This window comes from Musa acuminata, chromosome BXJ1-2 (assembly GCF_036884655.1).
Source record: "Musa acuminata AAA Group cultivar baxijiao chromosome BXJ1-2, Cavendish_Baxijiao_AAA, whole genome shotgun sequence".
NCBI classification, from domain to species: Eukaryota; Viridiplantae; Streptophyta; class Magnoliopsida; order Zingiberales; family Musaceae; genus Musa; species Musa acuminata.
This window is the reverse complement of record NC_088328.1, coordinates 30,521,331-30,540,380: the sequence shown is the minus strand read 5'-3', so window position 1 is coordinate 30,540,380 and position 19,050 is coordinate 30,521,331. Positions and strand designations below refer to the sequence as shown.

General features: G+C 40.1%; 3 protein-coding genes across 3 annotated transcripts; 1 reads left to right on the top strand and 2 right to left on the bottom strand.

Moving 5' to 3' along the window:
* Positions 1 to 35: 35 nt before the first annotated feature.
* LOC135609360 (histone H2B.2-like) lies at positions 36 to 730 on the bottom strand. The gene has a single exon (XM_065102540.1). It carries the CDS (start codon positions 662 to 664, stop codon positions 233 to 235), a length of 432 nt encoding a protein of 143 aa, XP_064958612.1. The 5' UTR covers positions 665 to 730; the 3' UTR covers positions 36 to 232.
* Positions 731 to 1,182: 452 nt separating this feature from the next.
* Positions 1,183 to 9,695, top strand: LOC135609357 (uncharacterized). Its single transcript, XM_065102532.1, has 3 exons — positions 1,183 to 1,574; positions 1,698 to 5,791; positions 9,191 to 9,695. Exons 1-2 carry the CDS (start codon positions 1,198 to 1,200, stop codon positions 5,752 to 5,754), a joined length of 4,434 nt encoding a protein of 1,477 aa, XP_064958604.1. The 5' UTR covers positions 1,183 to 1,197; the 3' UTR covers positions 5,755 to 5,791; positions 9,191 to 9,695.
* A 625-nt stretch (positions 9,696 to 10,320) lies between these two features.
* Positions 10,321 to 18,493, bottom strand: LOC135609354 (kinesin-like protein KIN-5A). The gene is made up of 23 exons (XM_065102521.1): positions 18,247 to 18,493; positions 17,764 to 17,944; positions 17,544 to 17,673; positions 17,283 to 17,444; positions 16,723 to 17,196; positions 16,388 to 16,485; positions 16,141 to 16,297; positions 15,980 to 16,049; positions 15,590 to 15,666; positions 15,431 to 15,484; positions 15,267 to 15,347; positions 15,064 to 15,175; positions 14,571 to 14,657; positions 14,298 to 14,473; positions 14,045 to 14,206; positions 13,869 to 13,976; positions 13,606 to 13,764; positions 13,429 to 13,512; positions 11,514 to 11,719; positions 11,316 to 11,417; positions 11,129 to 11,238; positions 10,888 to 11,039; positions 10,321 to 10,798 (listed from the first exon to the last, which is right to left on the bottom strand). The coding sequence occupies exons 2-23, from the start codon at positions 17,931 to 17,933 to the stop codon at positions 10,568 to 10,570; spliced, it is 3,162 nt and encodes a 1,053-aa protein (XP_064958593.1). The 5' UTR covers positions 17,934 to 17,944; positions 18,247 to 18,493; the 3' UTR covers positions 10,321 to 10,567.
* Between the last annotated feature and the right edge of the window lie 557 nt (positions 18,494 to 19,050).

The following is a 19,050-nucleotide window of genomic DNA, read 5'->3' as shown; positions in this document are numbered from 1 at the left end:
TTTGTTATAGTTGCATTCAAGATCATTTAAAAAACTGAGATCAGAATATCGAATCCTTTTTCAAACAAAAGAGATTTAGTAGAATTTCAAGTCCTCCAACGAGAAGAAATCGTATTTCATACACTAACCAAAGAAATCAAAAGGAAACCCTAAATCAACACATCATAGTAAAAGGAAGCAAGATCTGAGAGCAGTCATGACCACCACCAGAAACCCTAGAGGCGGCGAGCGCTCAGGAACTGGTGAACTTGGTCACGGCCTTGGTGCCCTCAGACACGGCGTGCTTGGCGAGCTCGCCGGGGAGGACGAGGCGGACCGAGGTCTGGATCTCGCGGGAGGTGATGGTGGGCTTCTTGTTGTAGCGGGCGAGGCGGGCGGCCTCCTGGGCCAGCTTCTCGAAGATGTCGTTGATGAAGGAGTTCATGATGGACATGGCCTTGCTGGAAATGCCGATGTCCGGGTGCACCTGCTTCAGCACCTTGAAGATGTAGATCTTGTACGTCTCGCTCCCCTTCTTCGCCTTCTTCTTCTTCTTGTCGATGGCGGCGCCGTCCTTGGAGGGGAGGTGCTTCCCGGCCTTGGGCTGCTTCTCCGCCCTCTTCTCCTTCTCTTCCGCCGCAGCAGGCTTCTTCTCCGCCGGCTTCTTCTCCGCCCTGGGCGCCATTAGGAACAGAGCTTGTCGTTGCAACGAGAAAAGATCGACTAGAATCACAGGCGGCGATGGGAGGGGGGGAAGAGATCGAATATATATAGAGGGAAAGCGAAATGTTCTGATTGGTGGATAGGTCGCAACACGGATCGTTGACGTGGCAGATTCCAAAGCAGTCGATTGACGCAGATGAACGGCTAGCATTGGACGCTCGTCGTGATGAAAACAGACAATACGAAATCGGCACAGCACTATCGGATCAGATCAGGTGGAATCCAGAATAAGATCCGATCCAATAGTAAAAGAAAGCTACCATCCTGATATACTAATATTCCTATATTTCAATTACATGATCATATTTCTAATGTTCATTACTAAATTTCAAGTGAATATAAAAATACAATTTGACATGGTCGACATGGGCGTCACCGACAGATCGTCCATGATGATGCCGAGATGGGAACGGGAAATAAAATAGATAACTCGAACCGGGAGTTGAGTTAGTTTCGGATCCGGATTCAAATGCAAATTCGCAGGTAGCATCCGTTATGTCCGGAATCCGAACCCGTCGTAACAGCGCGAAACGCTACGAAGGCGAAGCGGCTCCGTTCCGGTTACAGTTCGGTATCGGGACGGCCGAAACGCTACGAACGGGAAGCGGCCCCCGTCTCCGTTCCGGTCTCGGAGTCGGGTCGCCGTCCCAAACCCACGACAACACCCTCTTCTCTCTCTTTCCCTTCCCCGAGCCATCACCCATCTCCTCCCCCCGCCCCCCATTCCTTATTCTTACCGCCCCATATTTCTCTCTCTATATCTCTCTCTCTCTAGGGTTTCCTCTCCGTCTCCAAAAGGGATCCAATTTCCTCTTCTTCAGTTCTCGGCGGCGGAGTCAGATCGTCTGGCTCGCCTCGCTTCGTCTCTTCCGGTGCGTCGATCTCTTTTCCCCTCTCTCGTGAACGCTGGATTGTTTCCGTCCCTCTCTTGCGGATCTTGATTCGTCTTGCTCGTGTTCCGTTTGGTTTTCGCTGGTTTTTCTTGGTGGTTTTAGGTGGTGCTGGTGCTGCGGGCGGGATAAAGATTTCATCTTGGGAGGGGGATCCATGGCGATTTTGAAGAATGAGTCTAGGGTTTCGAGGACGGACGGCGATTCCTCGCCCGCCGGGAGCGCCTCGAGCCAGGAGGATGAGGAGGAGCCCTGTGCGGGGATTGGCAAGGCGGAGACCGATGCTTCGGATTCCTCCGATGTGGACTCCGGCATGGAATCGGACGAGTTTGATCCCGCGGAGCTCGGCGAGCCTGGCAGTCAGTTGTGCCAAGTGGGGAATCAGAGCTGTAGCATCCCCCTCGATCTCTGTGACCTACCCGACCTGGGCTCCATCTTGTCCTTGGATACGTGGAATGAGTGCCTCTCGGAGGAGGAGCGCTTCATGCTGGCTGAGGACCTCCCCGACATGGACTGGGAGACGTTTGGCTACACCCTTAAAGAGCTGTTGTCAGGGCAAAACTTTCACTTTGGGTGCCCGCTTGGTACTCTCTTCAATCGGTTGAAAGGTGGACTCTGCGACCCCAGGATCGTTCTTTATCGTCGGGGCTTGAGTTTCTTGCAGCAGCGCGAGCACTATCATCACCTGTGCAAATATCAGAACTCCATGGTGAGGAGTCTTGTTGGCATAAGGGAAGCATGGCAGAACTGTTCGGTGTATAGTATTGAAGAAAGGCTTCGGCTTCTGAATATTCTGAGGAGTCAGAAGTCTTTGAGTCATGAGAGGAAAGGAGATGTTGGAATTGAGATGGATTCAGAGAGTGCGGATTCTGATGATCGGTACTTGAATAAACGGTTTAAGATGGGTCAGCAGTTTGCAAAGCCTTCATTTGACATCACGCCTCATGAGATTGGCATGGCTCGGGAGCCAGTGAAGTTGGGGAAAGAATACTCCAAGGGTGTTTTGAAGGTTACAGCTCCTAAGGTTCCAGCACACCAAAACATTGGAGAATTAGGGATACATCCTTCTTCCTTGAAGCATGGAACAGTCCCAAAATCTAGAGTAGCAACACCACAAATAGCTCTTACTCAGCAGGATAAATATGCAGGCTATGATATGGGGGCTTCCAAAAGGACTAAACATCATATTGGTGGTGATCATGACGATACGGAGGAAGGCTACGATGGTTCACAAGGAGACTGGATTGCAGGACGCAGAAGGGCAGTAACAAAGAGTAGATTGCCGAAGACAGGAAAGAAAAAGGAATCACAGAGAAGATATGATGCAGGCATGTATAGTGATCAAGAACCTGAAGGTTATGGTGGTTTCAGTCATTCTCAGGGAAAAAGCAGAAATACAGAGCATGCGGTAACTATTGCTTCATATGGTCATGAGTCTCGTGAACTCACAAGAAATGCTGATTATGCTGACAGAGAGTGGGTGTATCCTACAACAGGTAGAGCGCAAAATCATATGCTAACCAATCCCTTGCAACGAAATAAGATGCATGAGGAAGCCATTACCTCAGGCCATTCAGTTAAATCTGATAATTGGAATAGCAGAGCCAAGAATTGCAAGGTAGGAAACGAGTACAAAGCCGGTAAAAGTAAAGCTGGTAACGAATTGAAAAATACTTCTTATCAACCTGTTCCGAGACAAAAGGGTGATTCATATCTCCAAAAGGATCCGAGAGCTAGGATATTACAAGGGAAGGTGAAAAATAATATGACTCAGTATGATGGAATGGATGTGGACTACTCAAGTGGTGCTACTATGATTTCTCAGAGTGAGGAGACAGAATCTGATTCATCCGACCAGGTTGAAGATGATGGATATCGCAATTCTGCAGTCAAGAAGTTGGAGCATCAAAGTGGTGATGTTGCGGGCCATCGCGCTGGAGTTGTGAGATCAACCTATAATCCTAAAAAGCCAAACAAGCTCATGAAAGTAGATAAAAAAGGTATTTCTGACTTTTCTGATGCTGGTAGGAGCATACATACACAGGATGTAGAATCATACCCTGTTAAAGGGAAACATGGAAGATTGGTAAAGAAGGCCCTGGTACCGCACCCAAATGAAAGGTTGACATATCCAGAGAAGAGGTATAAAGGGATGGCCAATATGGATCATTCCCCACAGCAATCATTTTACTCTCATGATTATGGCAGTGGCGTAATGGATGAATACATGGAGAATTTGGATGAAATTTCCAAGTCACGAGGCGGCAAGAATACAATCAACAAACTAGGGAACATGATGGAAACCTCTGATGTTGATGCTGCTGAAGAAAGATCAAATATGCCCCTAATGGGGTGCAACTCTGTGCCTAAGAAACCTAAACGGAAGGTTGATGGTCATTACCTGAATGAGCTGGATGAATCCCTCCACCTACAACTGAGTCCAGAGCAGCAGCAGATCGATGACCTTAATGTCCTTAGGAAGGGCAAAAGGAAAGCAGATGCTGAAACTGATAATTTGACTGTAATAACTGCGGATCTGGTAACATCAGAAAAGGATAAAGATGGAGAGCTCAAGGCAAAGCCACAGAAAAAACCATTTACTCTTATCACTCCTACTATTCACACTGGCTTTTCATTTTCCATCGTACATCTTCTTTCAGCTGTCCGGAAGGCAATGATTACCCCTCATATGGAAGATACTATACTGACAGCCAACCATCTTGAGGACAATAGGACTAAACAAAAAACAGAAGAGCAGAATAAAATGCATCAGGTAGTCAATGGCACACACCTTCCTTATTCTTTTGAGAATATGGATAATCATTCTTTAGAGCAGAATATTTTGCCTTCTCTCACTGTTCAAGAGATCGTCGATCGAGTTAGATCAAACCCTGGAGATCCATGCATTCTCGAAACACAGGAACCACTTCAGGATTTAATTCGAGGAGTTCTGAAGATTTTTTCTTCTAAGACAGCGCCTTTGGGGGCAAAGGCTTGGAAGCCCCTAGTAGTATATGAGAAATCAAACAGAAGTTGGTCATGGGCAGGTCCAGTTGCTTCTAGTTTATCTGACAATGATAATGCAGAAGAAGAAACTTCTTCAGAAGCATGGGGAATTCCTCACAAGATGCTTGTAAAGTTGGTTGATGCTTTTGCTAATTGGCTTAAGAGTGGTCAAGAGACGCTCCAGCAGATTGGAAGCCTCCCTCCACCTCCTACTTCATTGCTTTCAAACTTGGATGAGAAGGAAAGGTTCAAAGATCTAAGAGCTCAAAAGAGTCTAAACACCATTAGCCCTAGCTCTGATGAAGTAAGAACATACTTCCGCAGAGAGGAATTCTTAAGGTACTCGGTTCCAGATCGGGCCTTTTCCTACACAGCTGCTGATGGGAAAAAATCAATAGTTGCTCCACTTAGAAGGGGTGGTGGAAAGCCAACATCAAAAGCTCGGGACCATTTCATGCTTAAACCTGATCGACCGCCACATGTTACTATTCTTTGTCTTGTTCGAGATGCAGCTGCTAGATTGCCAGGTAGTATTGGAACTAGAGCAGATGTTTGTACTCTATTACGGGACTCGCAATACATTGTTGAAAACATTTCTGATGCACAAGTGAACCAAGTTGTTAGTGGGGCTCTAGATCGGTTGCATTATGAACGCGATCCTTGTGTACAGTTTGATAGTGAAAGAAAATTGTGGGTTTATCTGCACAGGGACAGGGAAGAAGAAGATTTCGAGGATGATGGTACATCATCCACTAAAAAGTGGAAGAGGCAAAGGAAAGATTCTATAGACCAGTCTGACATTGGAGCAGTTAATGACGTTGATGCAGGAGTCTTGGTTGGTGGCTCTTCTTCTGGTCAGGATCACGTTGATGATCTGAATGTTGATGCAGCATTCATCAGTGCAGGAGAAAAAGCTGAACTTGTTTCTGAAGATATGAGGCCCGATATGGAGAATATACATCCTCTTATGGACACAACCACTGTTATCAAGAAGAGCCAGGGCAATTGGGATGGTCCAGGAGTGAATTCATTGAGAGAAAACAGATTGGTATGTCAAGAGAACTCAACAGATGAAGATTTTGATGATGAAACATTTAGTCAAGAGAGGCCAATTCGGCTTCAGTATGACCTTACCATGAAGAATGGACTCTACTAGATCCTTACCAACATATTTATGTTGCAGTATCTTTTAGGTAATGCTTGTAATAACATTATCAGATTCTTAAATTTTGATTTGTCTTCAATTCACAGATATCAGTTTGTTTATGTCTACGTCAATTATGCTACTTGCTATAGGTTGAATATTCTACTTTTTTTTTGCACCGCATCATGACTTCTGTTCATGCAAAGATCTCTTGTCCAATTTAAAGCATATATTTTGGTGGTTTCCTTACATGCCAAGCTTCATTTCTGTGAATGTTCATGGAAAGGAATGCTGATTCTGGTATAGTTTTTTTTCAATTTATTTCTTTATCTCAGTATTTTTATTGTCTTTTGATTCATTTGAAAGTTTGGTCTCTTGGATCTCACATAATGACGATTCTTTCTTGGTTTTTAGTAGTAATTTTTAGCTCTTGAAGTCTATAGGAATATGCAATTAGTTTGAAATTTTCCTTGTGATTATTTATGACATTTGGGTATATATAAGTTTTTAGGTATTCTTTGAATTTATCTTGAATTTTGTGCCAGTGTAGAAGTATTTTAGTAATCACTATATACCAGTTAGTTTTATTAAAGTTTTGAAAGGAGTGTCTCATTGTCAGTTGTAACGTTTAGAAAGTGGCTTTTTTCTTGATGATTGTCACCATAGTGATCAATGGGAAAGGGCTAATTATATATTTTTCCTTGTACGTAGGTTCTTTTAGCATCGTGGTCCTTGTACTTTAAAAAGTTACATCGGGGTCCCCATAGTTTCGAAATTGCCATAATTGACTCCATTTTTAATAACTTCGTCTGTTTCTTTGACGAAATCCACTACACGTGACATCACGTGCAGAATTTGCACCAAAATGAAGGGCAAAATAGTTAGCCCCCGCCCTGGACCATCGCCACCAGCCCCATCGCTTGTTGCCACATGCGTCCCCAACTTGTTAGCCCTCGTTTCGCATTGCTGCAGGCTCCCCACCCCTTCTTGTCGAACCATCCACCCAATGGTGTCAAGCATGCTTCGATAGTTCCAAAGCTCCGTCGGTAGGAGCTGCTTTGCAGCCTACTTCCGGACCATGGTTGTCGTCTCCACCGCAAAAGCCTTCCCTCGATACTTCAACATCGCAACGGCTTGATCGCGGTGGGCGCACAAATCCTTTGTGCTGAGGATCCCGCGAGTCTCTTCTTCGAGGGCTGATTGTTTTACCGCGGAAGGCGTAGTCATCAGCCGTGGGCGAGAAGTAGATGGAGATGGGGGTGACAATAGAGTAGAGGGACAAGGGTCTAAGCAAAGGTGGAGCAAAAGTCAACGGTGGGTCAGCGACTCCAGTGATGATCGCGGGGAAGGCTGTGGCGATCATCGCTGCCTCATCGCGAGGCAAGAAGCCGGGGTTCTTTGAGGGAGGGGCAAGGGCGTTCGACCTAGAGGACCTGCTACGGGTGTTGGCAGAGGTGTGGGGGAAGCACACGTTCGGGATGACATATAAGGCAGTGCTCTAAACGGGGTGATGGTGGTGGTGAAGCAGCTCAAGGATATGAACTTAGTGGAGAGGGAGTTCAAGGAGAAGATCGAGGCCATCGACGTGATGGACCATTCTAACCTGGTGTCTCTCATGGCCTACTACAGCAAGGATGAGAAGCTCCTGGTTGACGATTATATGCCATTGGCAACCTCTTTGCCCTCTTGCACTGTATGCCCATCCTTCCTCTCCTTCCTATGAATGCTTCACCTTCTTTTGTTCGAATCCAAGGCACATTGACGATGAATTGAACTCACATACATATCAAATGCATAGGTAACAGAAGATCTAGTCGAACACCTCTCAACTGGGAAACAAGAGCGGGTATCGCGCGCGTAGTAGTGCGCAACATCGAGTACATCCACTCCATGGGTATACCATGAGTACTATCACTAGAGAAAAATGAAAAGCCAGTTGAAGTATGTGTACTTTGGTCATATAGATAAGTGGTTGGTTCAGTATCACATGGGTATACCATGAGTACCACTCCATGCCTATGTTGGTCATTTGCTAACATCATATAACAAGCTTTTCTCAAGTATAATTACTGCATTTTATAGTGGCATGTAACATCGGTACCAGCATGCAGTGACTAGTGTGGGTTCTTGCTCGGATACTGGTGAATTTGGGTTCAGCTTGAACTAGTCAAGAGTTGATTGAGCTGATTACGGGGCTAAGATACTATAAACAAAGTGATGGGGCTTTCTGATATCAGCCGAGTTTTTAAACCATGTTAATCCATTCAAATTAGACTTCCAAATTCACCATTCAAATTTGGATTTTGGACCAACCAGATACGAAAATTAGTTTGGAATACTAAATAATAGAGAAAAGATACTGGACTCTGACATGAACACTAAATAATAGAGAAAAGATACTGGACTATGATATGAACAGACTAAATTTTGGTTTGATCTGATCTTCAGTACAATGCCTGGGGAATATCTTTTTCTAGAGCTCTTAAATTTTATTTATGAGTTTTATTTAATGGACATTGTCCACTGACAAATAGAGAAACTTGCATGAAGTTTTTCTGTTTGGTTGGGTGATTCCTTGTAGGTGTATATCAATGTTTGGATACAATTTATTTAGTAGTGCATGGTCTTTGGACTTTGTTGGGTGGTACATTAGTTCTGAAGTTGTGTCATCCTTCTAGAGTATTCTGGCTGGTCAGTCATGTATATAAACATATTGCACATATATAAATTATATATATATATATATATATATATATATATATAGATTGTACTTGATGTGCATGATGGATCATAAACTCATGAAAGAAACTGATAAAACCAATGAATGAGCAATTGCAACTTTGCAAGATACTTGGCATGAATTCTCATGGTGGAGGTGGTTACTTTTGTTCCTAATTTTAACTAGGGAAACTTAGTCAGTGTTTGTGATCAGAAATTCAAGGTACCAAAAACGATGAGAACCTCATAAAGTTTAGATGCTTATCATTATGAGAGTTCTATTTCAGGTAAGTACTGCCCGAAATCTATCCTCCATGAAATGTTATCACTGTTTTCCAGAGGTTTCCATTTTGAGTTGTTTGATGTGGTGGCACCTTTTCATGTTGCACATTCTGGTGCAAGTGATATTACTATATTCTTTGTGTTAGAATATTCGTTTATTCTTGGCTTACCTTGGTTATAAGCTTAGTAGAACAAATGCTATGGTGGGTCGACCTTGTTAGCAAGATCTGACATGATAGTTGCTTTGCTGAATAAAAATGTATGAAAGATCAGGCAATTCTAACATGTTGAGTTTGAATGGGCCTAGTGATAACAATTGCCAATACCATATATCCAGAAATAGTGTTAATGTGATTCTCATATGTGATTCCTTTATTTGTTGATGTTCTCCTGGTTTGCTTTATAATTTCGGTGAGATTTCTAACATGCTGATCATTCATTTTTGCAGGGTAAGAAAGCGAACCATATGAACAAAATTATTGGTGACTTGTCGTGATTGGTTTGATTGCCAGTGCACCATATCGGCATTCATTATTTAGCCTACTTTTAAGTCTCCTGTTCTGACTCGGGTTGCGGTTTTTTCCATGTACATTTCCTCTTGCGGCTGCAATCAGCTGAGCGCAATTGCCAAGTCAGAATGACCTCTTCGCCAGTTTGGAAACCTCGATAGCTTTCATTGCTCCAGAAGAACATGTAGTGAACAGATAAGAGAAATTTATCTCACACAAACCACCATTCCATTCTTTTTATTTGAGAGGAAAATCACACTGTTCAAGTTGCTTATGTGCTCCTTTTGTCGCTTGATGGCTTGGCTAACGAAATAACATCGCGACGGAGATCTCGTTGCTTCTGCATTTTTGTTAAAAGTGGATTATCTTCATTATATGCCTTTAATATGTTGCATAAAACTATCATCATTATTAGTGCTCAGAATCATACTTTTGTTATTAATCTATCGTGGATTCATTCCCTCTGGTCAACCTGCATAGTTTGCATGTGTAAAAAGGCCCAAATAAGGGATGATAAGATGATTGACGTCTTTCTTCTGCAATTGAATTATGTCTTCACGGTGTTCATTCCATATCATGCATGCGTGATTGGTGGTTATGTTGACGATAGTAATGATAATAATGGTGATGTTAATATCCGGTGGTATTCCAAATCTATTATTAAGGGTGATGTTCTAAACCCAATTCGTAAGTGTGATGTCTCAAAATCTTATTTGATAAATTTAGATATTTCATCACAAAGATATATTTTTTAATATTTTTTATGCAAGAACAATTTATTTTTGACATATTCTTTATGCTTGACCAGCATATCATTAATTCAAGATTTTACAATGAAAGCTGCAACATTGGCAGAAGCATTCTTTTTTAATCTGGAATTACCAAAAGAACAATAATTTAAATTTATTTTTAATAAAAAAAATAAAAAAAATTCATTCCATATATATATATATATATATATATATATATATATATATCATTTGTGCAAAAAAAAAAAAAGAACTTCCCAACAGATAATTTAAATTCATTTTTACAACCGAACAAGTAAACAAGCAAATTGAATAATTACTAAAACACAAATAACTGTCTGGTTCTAATTTAAATTACAATCCATTGGAGCAAAAGAAAGAAATATTTTTTATAAGGAAAACTGTACTATCTTGCAATATATCTTCATTCTGGACTGTACAAGACAGATCAGTCTCGGTGAAGTCATCAACAAATTGGATAAAGAATGAAAAGACCAATACAACATGAATAACTATATAGCTGCTATATTATATACATAATCTTACCAATGTTCTACTTCATTAACTTCAATTAATTGCCATTAAAGCAAATCTGGCATCCCTCAAGTCCTGTAACTGAGGGTCCTGCATCTCTGAAGAGCGACTCACATCCCCATTTGCCTCCTTGGAAGTAGATTTTGCTACCCAGAATGATTTCAGCAGCTCTTCGAATGCTGGAGTCCTGAGATCTTCGATGGATGTGATACTTGGCAGATCGATTGATCGCCTCCTCGGGGTGGAACATGATGGTACATCCACCTGGGTAGGTCATGTACTGTGAGTTGATGAACATGATGGTGGAAATTAGAGTTCCTAACACAAATTTAACTCGTGTTGATGCAACTTACCATATATTCTTCCTCGAGGCACTTTCCTGTGTTTTCTGTAATTTCGACTATCTTGTGGTAGTGTCCACTCCTCAGTCCTCTTAGCTCCCCACAGCATGGGACAAGCATACAATTGATGTTTGTGCATGCGTCGTGGTCAAGTTTCAGCGAATCTGGAAAAGAAAATGCATATGCCTGATTGCTTTGAAGATCTTAGACACTTATTATAACAAGTAGGCAAATGTGGAATGATGTATGTTACATTCAATTGAGGAATGAAGATCCTTATTTGCGACATTGATGTCTTCAAGAGTAGTCGAGGCAGCAGAAAACAACCTAGACCGCAGTAGTTGATTGGCTTCCAATCCACTCCTGTGTAAGTCCATGCAAAAGCATTGTAGACGTAGCAAAAGTACTATTAATTTTGAAGGATCATTTAGCTCAGTTACCTGACTACTGAATCTACTGATGCCACATTTACTTTATCAAGGTTTAGCAAGGAATTTTGAGCATCTCTCCATTGTTGTGAACCCAGTTTTGCCTTTTCCATGCTTCGATCATCACAGGCAAATTCCATATTATAAATTTGATTCAGCCAGTGAACAAGATGCTAAAATGTATAATTTGATGCTATTATCCATTCTTACCAACTTCTTAAACCTTCATCTAGGTGGAGCTTGCCATTTTCAACAGCTGCAATATCCTCAAGATAATGATCTTCAGTTTCTTCCATGTAAGATTTCCATTGTTCTTTCACAGATGAAGTAAATTTGTGAGCAGTTGACATTTCATGTTCTAGATTACTTGTTCTCTCAGCAGCACTTGCACGGAGACTACATACTGCTGCTTGAACCTAAACAACAAGATCAGATGTGAAAGCTCTGATGATTATTAGCAGACTGATTTAAATATAAAGTTCATGCACAATGCTAGACTGAGTAGTGAACTGCCTGCCGTGGCTTCCAAACAAGTACAGATTTCTGATATTTGTACAGTTTCTGAAGGTAAGTCAGATTTTGCAAAACAAAAACCTTCCAGAGGCATAAACAGAACTACAATCGTCATCTGATACAGTTGGTTTCATTTTCACATTTCTCAACTATTGACTATTATCTCACATTCCCATGTTTAGACAGAATCATAAATGGTGAAGATTCTCTACAATTAATAGAAACTATGGCTTTATTGGCATTCAATAGAAATTCATCATGGTTTAAACTTTAAAGGAAGACTTTTAAGTCACCCTGAGATAATTAACATTGGAAATATCTAATCTTTGGTTTGCAAACTGACTTTAGAGATTTATCCCCTCAAAGTATCCTCTTATTAATCATTTCCATTTATTTATCAAAAATGTGTAGCCGAGTATTTATTTCATCAAAAGCCTACCGAGTCAGGTAACTGGACATGGCTTCCAGAAGAGGAAGCGAAGAATATAAACAACAAAACCAGAATTTTGAACGAACAATGCCACCATTATACACCTGTTTCATTGAAGCTTGAAATTTTTATTTACAAAATTAATGTCTATAAAGCAAGGTTCGCAATACCATACCGTACCGGTATTTCGACCCAGGCTCGGTACCGATACGGTACGATATATCGAGCGGTACATCCAGATGTGCCGAGTACTGTAGCAGTGCTACTGCTACAGTGCACTCGGACCGGTAACAGACGGTCCGCGTACCGACAACCTGTCGGACCGATACGTACCGCCCGTACCGGGCGGTATGGTTCGGTATGACAGACCCTGCTATAAAGTCTTGGCTTCTATGGATTTTCACATTTAATCAGGCATTGATAACAGAATTTGGGATTTGGATCAGTTGGAATAGGTGGCATCACATTGACAAGTCAATCACTTAGCCAAAAATAGTGTTGATACGAATTGGATTCAAGCATATGCTATGATCAGATGTTTACTCATACTTAGTCAGCTGCTGCCAGTCTACTGGTTACTTTTTGTTGAGCTCATCTCTTATATCCTAACACATATTATTGCGATTGATGATTGATATATGCTTAACTGTCAAATCTGTTCTTGTTTGAAGTTTTGGATGATGCTAGGAGTTGAATTGTAGAAATCTAACTATTATTTTGGAGAATTTGACAAGCATTTGTGTAATTATATACTATTGTGGCATTTGAAAATTATTTCTCCTTTTATTTTAGAGCTTTTGAAAGAATGATCCCTGACACAGGGGGAATTTATAAGAAATTCAGCATGCTTATTCTCAAACTTCTTTTCTACGCTTGTTTCCTAGGATATAATGCAATTCTAAAGGCACTTCTTAACTGACAGAATATGAATCATTCCTGGATAGGAAACATTGAGTTTCAAGTGTTTTCGTGAGTTTTCTTCAAACAAATATGTATAGTGTATTTTGCAATCTTTGTCAATCACCTGGCATACAAATAATCGTCGTTGCATTGACTACAAGTAGCAGTTGCAGTAACATGATCAAAATAGATCACAAAACTTTGTCTAATATGTCTATGCTTTGAAAAGAAAAAACTGCAATGCAAATATTTATTTGACATTCTTGATGAAATATTAAGTACCAGCTTTTTCTTCCGGGCACTTGAGATGGCCAGCATTTCCGCCACTTTTTCAAGCAGTTGTTTTTCTTCATTAGCAGCGCAATCCTGCACGAATAAACATTTGATTAAGAATATGGCTTACAGTAGAATTGTGATTACTCTTGTTAATTCAACAGTAATAATATGACATGACAATACCTCAAAATTTTTCTCGAGTTCGCGGAGTTGTTTGTCTTGTACAGTTTTTGACTCTTCCAAAATCTTGGTTAATGTAGATGCATGAATATTGAGTGTATCAAAAAAGTTTGAAGCAATTCTCGAAATTGACCTTGTTGCTTCCACAGTTCTGAAATGTCCCTTTTGTTCCCAATACAAAATATATTTACTTCAAGTCAGATTACACAACTGATGCACCAAAAACAAAAACTTGCAGCCCTTTTTTATGAAGTATAGAAACCTACCTCACGCTGCTGTTGTGCAAATGCAACTAATTTATCCTCTTGCTTAGAAAGGCTCACTTGAAGTTCATGAAGCAATCGATCAGCCTCCAGAGCAATTCCTTTAAAGCACTGCACAGAAAGAAAGGGGTCATTGATCAAGTGGAATAGGTTTACCTGTATGTATACAATCTACTCACATCCTCGAGAGTAGAAGAGTGCATAAGCACTTGTGAATTCAATATTTCAAATGTAGACTGAGAATTTTTGTCAAGTTCAACAGCTAAATCATCCAAAGCTTTGATCCCAGATCCATACATGGCCTTCAGCCTTTCAACATGCCCTCTGATTTCTTTGGTGGCCTGGAAAAACATATGAGATTAATCTACCCCCATACCAGATTAGATATACCATATAATAAGAGAGAGAAAAACTAAGTATGAGTGAATATACCTCAGCCTTCGTAGAGACAAACAATTGCATGTCTTCTTCCACTTCTTTCAGTTGGGTCTCCTGTTGCATCACAGAAGCTGAGACAGTTTTATGCAAAATTTCCAACTGTTGAGTCAACTGAGACCGGAATTTCTGGACAAGTATTCTGTTTCCATCTTCTATCTTATCTTTCCGTTCTGCAAGCCAATTGTGATGATGACATAATAGAAAGTATCATGGGTTACATTCCCCAGAAGAGAGAACATCCGAATTGAAATAAAGAATGTTACCAACCTATTTTGGAAAACAAGCCAAAAATATCTGCAGCTGCATTTTCTAGCTCTGACCGAAGCTCATATGCATGCTCAACAAGTGACTTTTCTGTGGTAAGGTATGCAGTAAAAAATTATTTACTTCCACCTGTAATGAGACTTGCTAAAAGAAATATGTGATACACAGACCAGCTAAGCAGGTTTGTATCTATGGTATGCTATCCACGAATAATGCCCAACTTATGATTGATGTCAAATGAACTTGTCATGTTATGTTTTTGACAGAAATGATAATCATATCATGAATGAAGCATGTAACTAGGTCCCCTCAAAATGATGGAGCTGTAACATCTACATCAGAAAGGAGATTCTGTATGATAATAGCATACAGTTCCATTTTAGCTGCATGAGCAAACATAAACATCATTTCACCAAATAAAAGAAAACAGGAAATTGGAATAAATGGTGTTTAAATTCCCAACATCAAAGAGGAAATATAGCTACACTATTCTCACCTGACTTAAGGAGATTAAATATCAAAAACTCTTTCTCTTTTATCTTTGAGTTTGCCTGTCTGTATCTTTCTTCTAGGTCAAAAAATGCATGTTCAGTGTCCTCCAGCTTTTTCTACAACAAATTTAAAAAAGAGACAAAAAGGGAGAAGATAAAACCAGCATCATACCAGACTTTTAAACCATTAACAAAAAAAGTAATTTACCTGAGTTTTCTTTAGTTTCTCACTTAATTCTGCACTTAACAGTTGTTGGGAATTGTAAAGCTCTTGAAGCCCACACAGTTGCTACTCAAATCATAACAATAGGTTTAAATCTCCACAAAAAAACTATGCTATAAGTAAAATATTATCAAGATACAATGACAAACCTTATCCTTTAAATCCAAATCATGTTCCAGATGCTCTATTTTCTCACTCATGGCCTGAAATTGAAATTTTATTTAGAGTGCAATGGTTGATCAAAACATTCATAATTACGTAAAATCATAGATAAAATATATAGAATCAAATAACAATCACAATCCAACCTTTTTCTCAGCTTCTTCAATCAAGTAGCGATCCCGTGGTACATAAATGCCATTCTTCTCTCTTGCAGCAAAAACCTCTGTAAAAAGACAAGAAACTTAAAACTACTTAACACTACTCAGAGGAAAGAAAATATCATTTATTAAAATCAAAATGCTCTGAAAAATATTCTTAGGTAAACAATAGTCATGATGTGGAGACTTTCAATTTTAAGGATTCAGTCAAATCATTAACAAGTATCAGGCAGATTAAATTTATAATAGTATTATCATATAATTGATAGCACAATACTATTATCATATAATTCAAGACGCTTAGACTTGGAAAATGAAAATATAACAATATCATTAAATATTTGAAAACATAAATATGAAATTAGAAAAAAGATAAACCTTGTTTAAGACGGTCAATTTCTGCATATAAATCCTTGATCATGGCAGATTTCAACATCTTTTGATTAATCTGTGTTAAAGCACGAATACAGACAGTAGCTTAGTCTCTACAAACATAATTTGCCTTAATTAGGAACAACAAAAACACAGATTCTGATGACCTCAGGCTTATTCTTTATATTCTTCGCACGGTGTGCATAATCTAAGGTGCTCAGAGTCTCTTCCAGACAGTGGATGGAAGGTGATATGGTAGCAATAATGCAGGTTTTCGTCTTGCCTCCCAGAGAATCTCTTAGTAATCTTGTCAATTTGCTGTCTCTGAAACCAAAAAATACGAAAATCAATATTCATTCCATTAATACATGATACTCTGCAAACACAATATCAGATGAAGGTAATTTGGGCCACCTGTAAGGAACATGGCCAGAGTGCTCGACAAGAGCATTAATAACACGGCCAAGAGTGAGCAAACTTTTGTTGATCTCTCCTGCCTCCCTTGCTCTGCCCTGCAGTAGTATTTACTTTTACAATCATCCATAGCAGAAATTTTCCCAAATAAGGCATATTGAACAAAAATCCCCAAAGGGCCTTTTAAAGAAGAAATGGACTTGTCCCAGTCATCATAAGTTAACCTCAAAAGTGATGGGGGACAATGTGAAAAGAATGCTGATATTTGAAGAGCACACAAACTAAATATGATTATTCCATCTTGCTGAACCTTGAAAGATGAATATTTTACTCACATCTCTTGCACCTGAACGGGAAATATTCTCTGAACCAGCAAGATCCACAAGATTAAGCTTCCCACATTTGATCATCTCTTCCCCCTCAGGAGTACATTCTTTAATGTGAATTGTAATAGAAAATATGGAATGAGATCGACTGCTTTGCTTGTTGAGTAGAGTCTCTGCAGTACGCCTTTTTGCAGACCCTTTATCCAAGATTTTATAGATTTCACTAGCTGTATAGACTACCTCTTCTTCTAGTCCTCTCACAAAAACACCTCCCTTCCCATCTTCCATGAGGGCTATAGGCTTCTTCGACTTGTCATCGGATGATTTTGAATCATCAGGGGCCAAAAGATCTGTTATCTCTTCATTGTATAATTCAAGAAATGTGACTTTCATGCTGTATTCAGCACACTGTGCCTCAAGTATGTCAAAGATTTGCCGCACTGCTCTAGGGATAACTCCTGCATCACTTGGGAATTCTCCAATCTATACTAGCAACCAAAGTTGACTTAGAAACTAGAGATAAATAGGTGAACGTTCTAATTTAATCTATGTTTGAGAAGAGAAATTACCTTTGTTTTTCTTCCACCTCCTCCTTCCATGGTGTAAGTTTTACCTGTCCCAGTTTGCCCATAGGCAAAAATTGTACAATTGTAGCCCTCAAGGACCTCGTTAACTATTGGGGAAATAGCTTGATGAAACAAATCCTTTTGCTTTGATGCCGGGCCAAACACCTAAATTTGGTCAACTTGATCATGCACTTGCATTTGCTGCTCAGAGATGACAAAAAAAAAGGTATTTTATAAAATAATTAGAAGTCAAAATCTAATAACCTTGTCAAACACAAAAGTTCTGTCAATTTGCTTGTTAGCAATGTTCTGAACAGCAGAAACTTCTCGCCGGTGCTCATTGCATGATATGACCACTGGCGTGTTCATCCTCAGCTCTTCCTCACTTAATGGTCTGCAAAACACTCTTAAGACTAAGGAGAAGAGCAAACAAAAATAATAATCTTAAAATAACAAAAATGACAATAAAAAACAAAATTTCCACCTGCATCTGAGTATGACTTGCACATTGACTCCCTTATCCTTATCATACTTGCTGTGGGAGTTCCCATTCCCCTCTACCGACCGGAGATCTCTCCCTGCCTTCTGCGTCGGCCTCGGCGTCTGGGAGGGCGACACGGGAACCATTCCCCCTTTGTTCTGAGTTCCCTCCATTCCCCGACAACCTGCTACATCAAAACACAAATCTTTAATAACAAAGCATTGATTTCTGAAACAGAAACCCCGCGATTCTTCAACCTCGTACACGACATTGCTTCAGTATCAACCCTCATTTCCGATCGACCAAATAAAAAGAACAATTTCCGCAAAGAACTCCAAGATCCCCAAATCAGCGTCCAAAATCCTTCCAAGAACCGCAAAAGGGTGCCATTTTTCACTTCAGGAAGCAGGAGAAACGAGCAAAAAAACCGCGAATCGATACACAAAATGCAACCGCAGGAAGAGGGGGTTGAACGAGCAAGAACACCTCAGGGTAGGGGCCGCAAAATCTGGGAGAAGCACCGGGTGCCGAGTAGAGTATGACAGAAGCGATGGGTGGAGATCGCGCTCCTCGTTGCTCGATCTCTTTCCCTTTTTTCGCTACCTCGGTTTCCCTGACTGGTACGGATTGGCCCTGTGGGGCTATCGATCCAACTGCGATTCCTCGATTAGAGAGAAAAGAGATGTGGAATGGAGGACGGGGCAGAGGAAGTCGCTCAAACAAAGAAAAAGAAGTGTCAGCTTAAAGAGTTAAAGCGGAAACGCCTCTTGACGGCGTCAAGAATACGCTAGACGGCGTCAAGAAGCCGTTTAGTGTCTTGTGTCTCTCCGCGTCAATTAATTCTTAGGCATATAGTATGAATGCTTGAAAATTCATTTACTAATATTAAATTATCATATTTATCAACTATACATTGAAATTTTATAATCATATTATTAAATCATTATAAATCCATGGGTATTAATTCTTTGTATGTTAAGATATTTATAATAATATATCATATTAATTTGGTAGATTTGGATGATATGTCAAGTTAATACGGTACATGTAATGTCCATATCAAACATAACAACATTATGTAGCATAACTTTTTCGGGTCGAATATAATAAATTTCATCCTAGAATGAGATAAATAAGACGTCATTTGATTTTATCACTAGATAAATTATGTCCTAAGATGAATGCTTTTTTAGGTCTATTTTTCATCATGATTTCATATGTGAGTGAATTTTCTTTCTCATTGTATCATAACATATTAATATTTTTATGTTATGATATGGGACGAGGAAA

Excerpts from the sequence above, each read along its gene's own strand:
- LOC135609360 (XM_065102540.1), bottom strand. The coding sequence starts at position 664 with ATGGCGCCCAGGGCGGAGAAGAAGCCGGCGGAGAAGAAGCCTGCTGCG.
- LOC135609357 (XM_065102532.1), top strand. The coding sequence starts at position 1,198 with ATGTCCGGAATCCGAACCCGTCGTAACAGCGCGAAACGCTACGAAGGC. Across the intron at positions 1,575-1,697 it reads GCCTCGCTTCGTCTCTTCCG|GTGGTGCTGGTGCTGCGGGC; the intron begins GTGCGTCGATCT and ends TGGTGGTTTTAG.
- LOC135609354 (XM_065102521.1), bottom strand. The coding sequence starts at position 17,933 with ATGGAGGGAACTCAGAACAAAGGGGGAATGGTTCCCGTGTCGCCCTCC. Across the intron at positions 11,720-13,428 it reads GTGCCCGGAAGAAAAAGCTG|GTTCAAGCAGCAGTATGTAG; the intron begins GTACTTAATATT and ends CTTGTTGTTTAG. Across the intron at positions 11,040-11,128 it reads TCTTCATTCCTCAATTGAAT|ATTCGCTGAAACTTGACCAC; the intron begins GTAACATACATC and ends TTTCTTTTCCAG.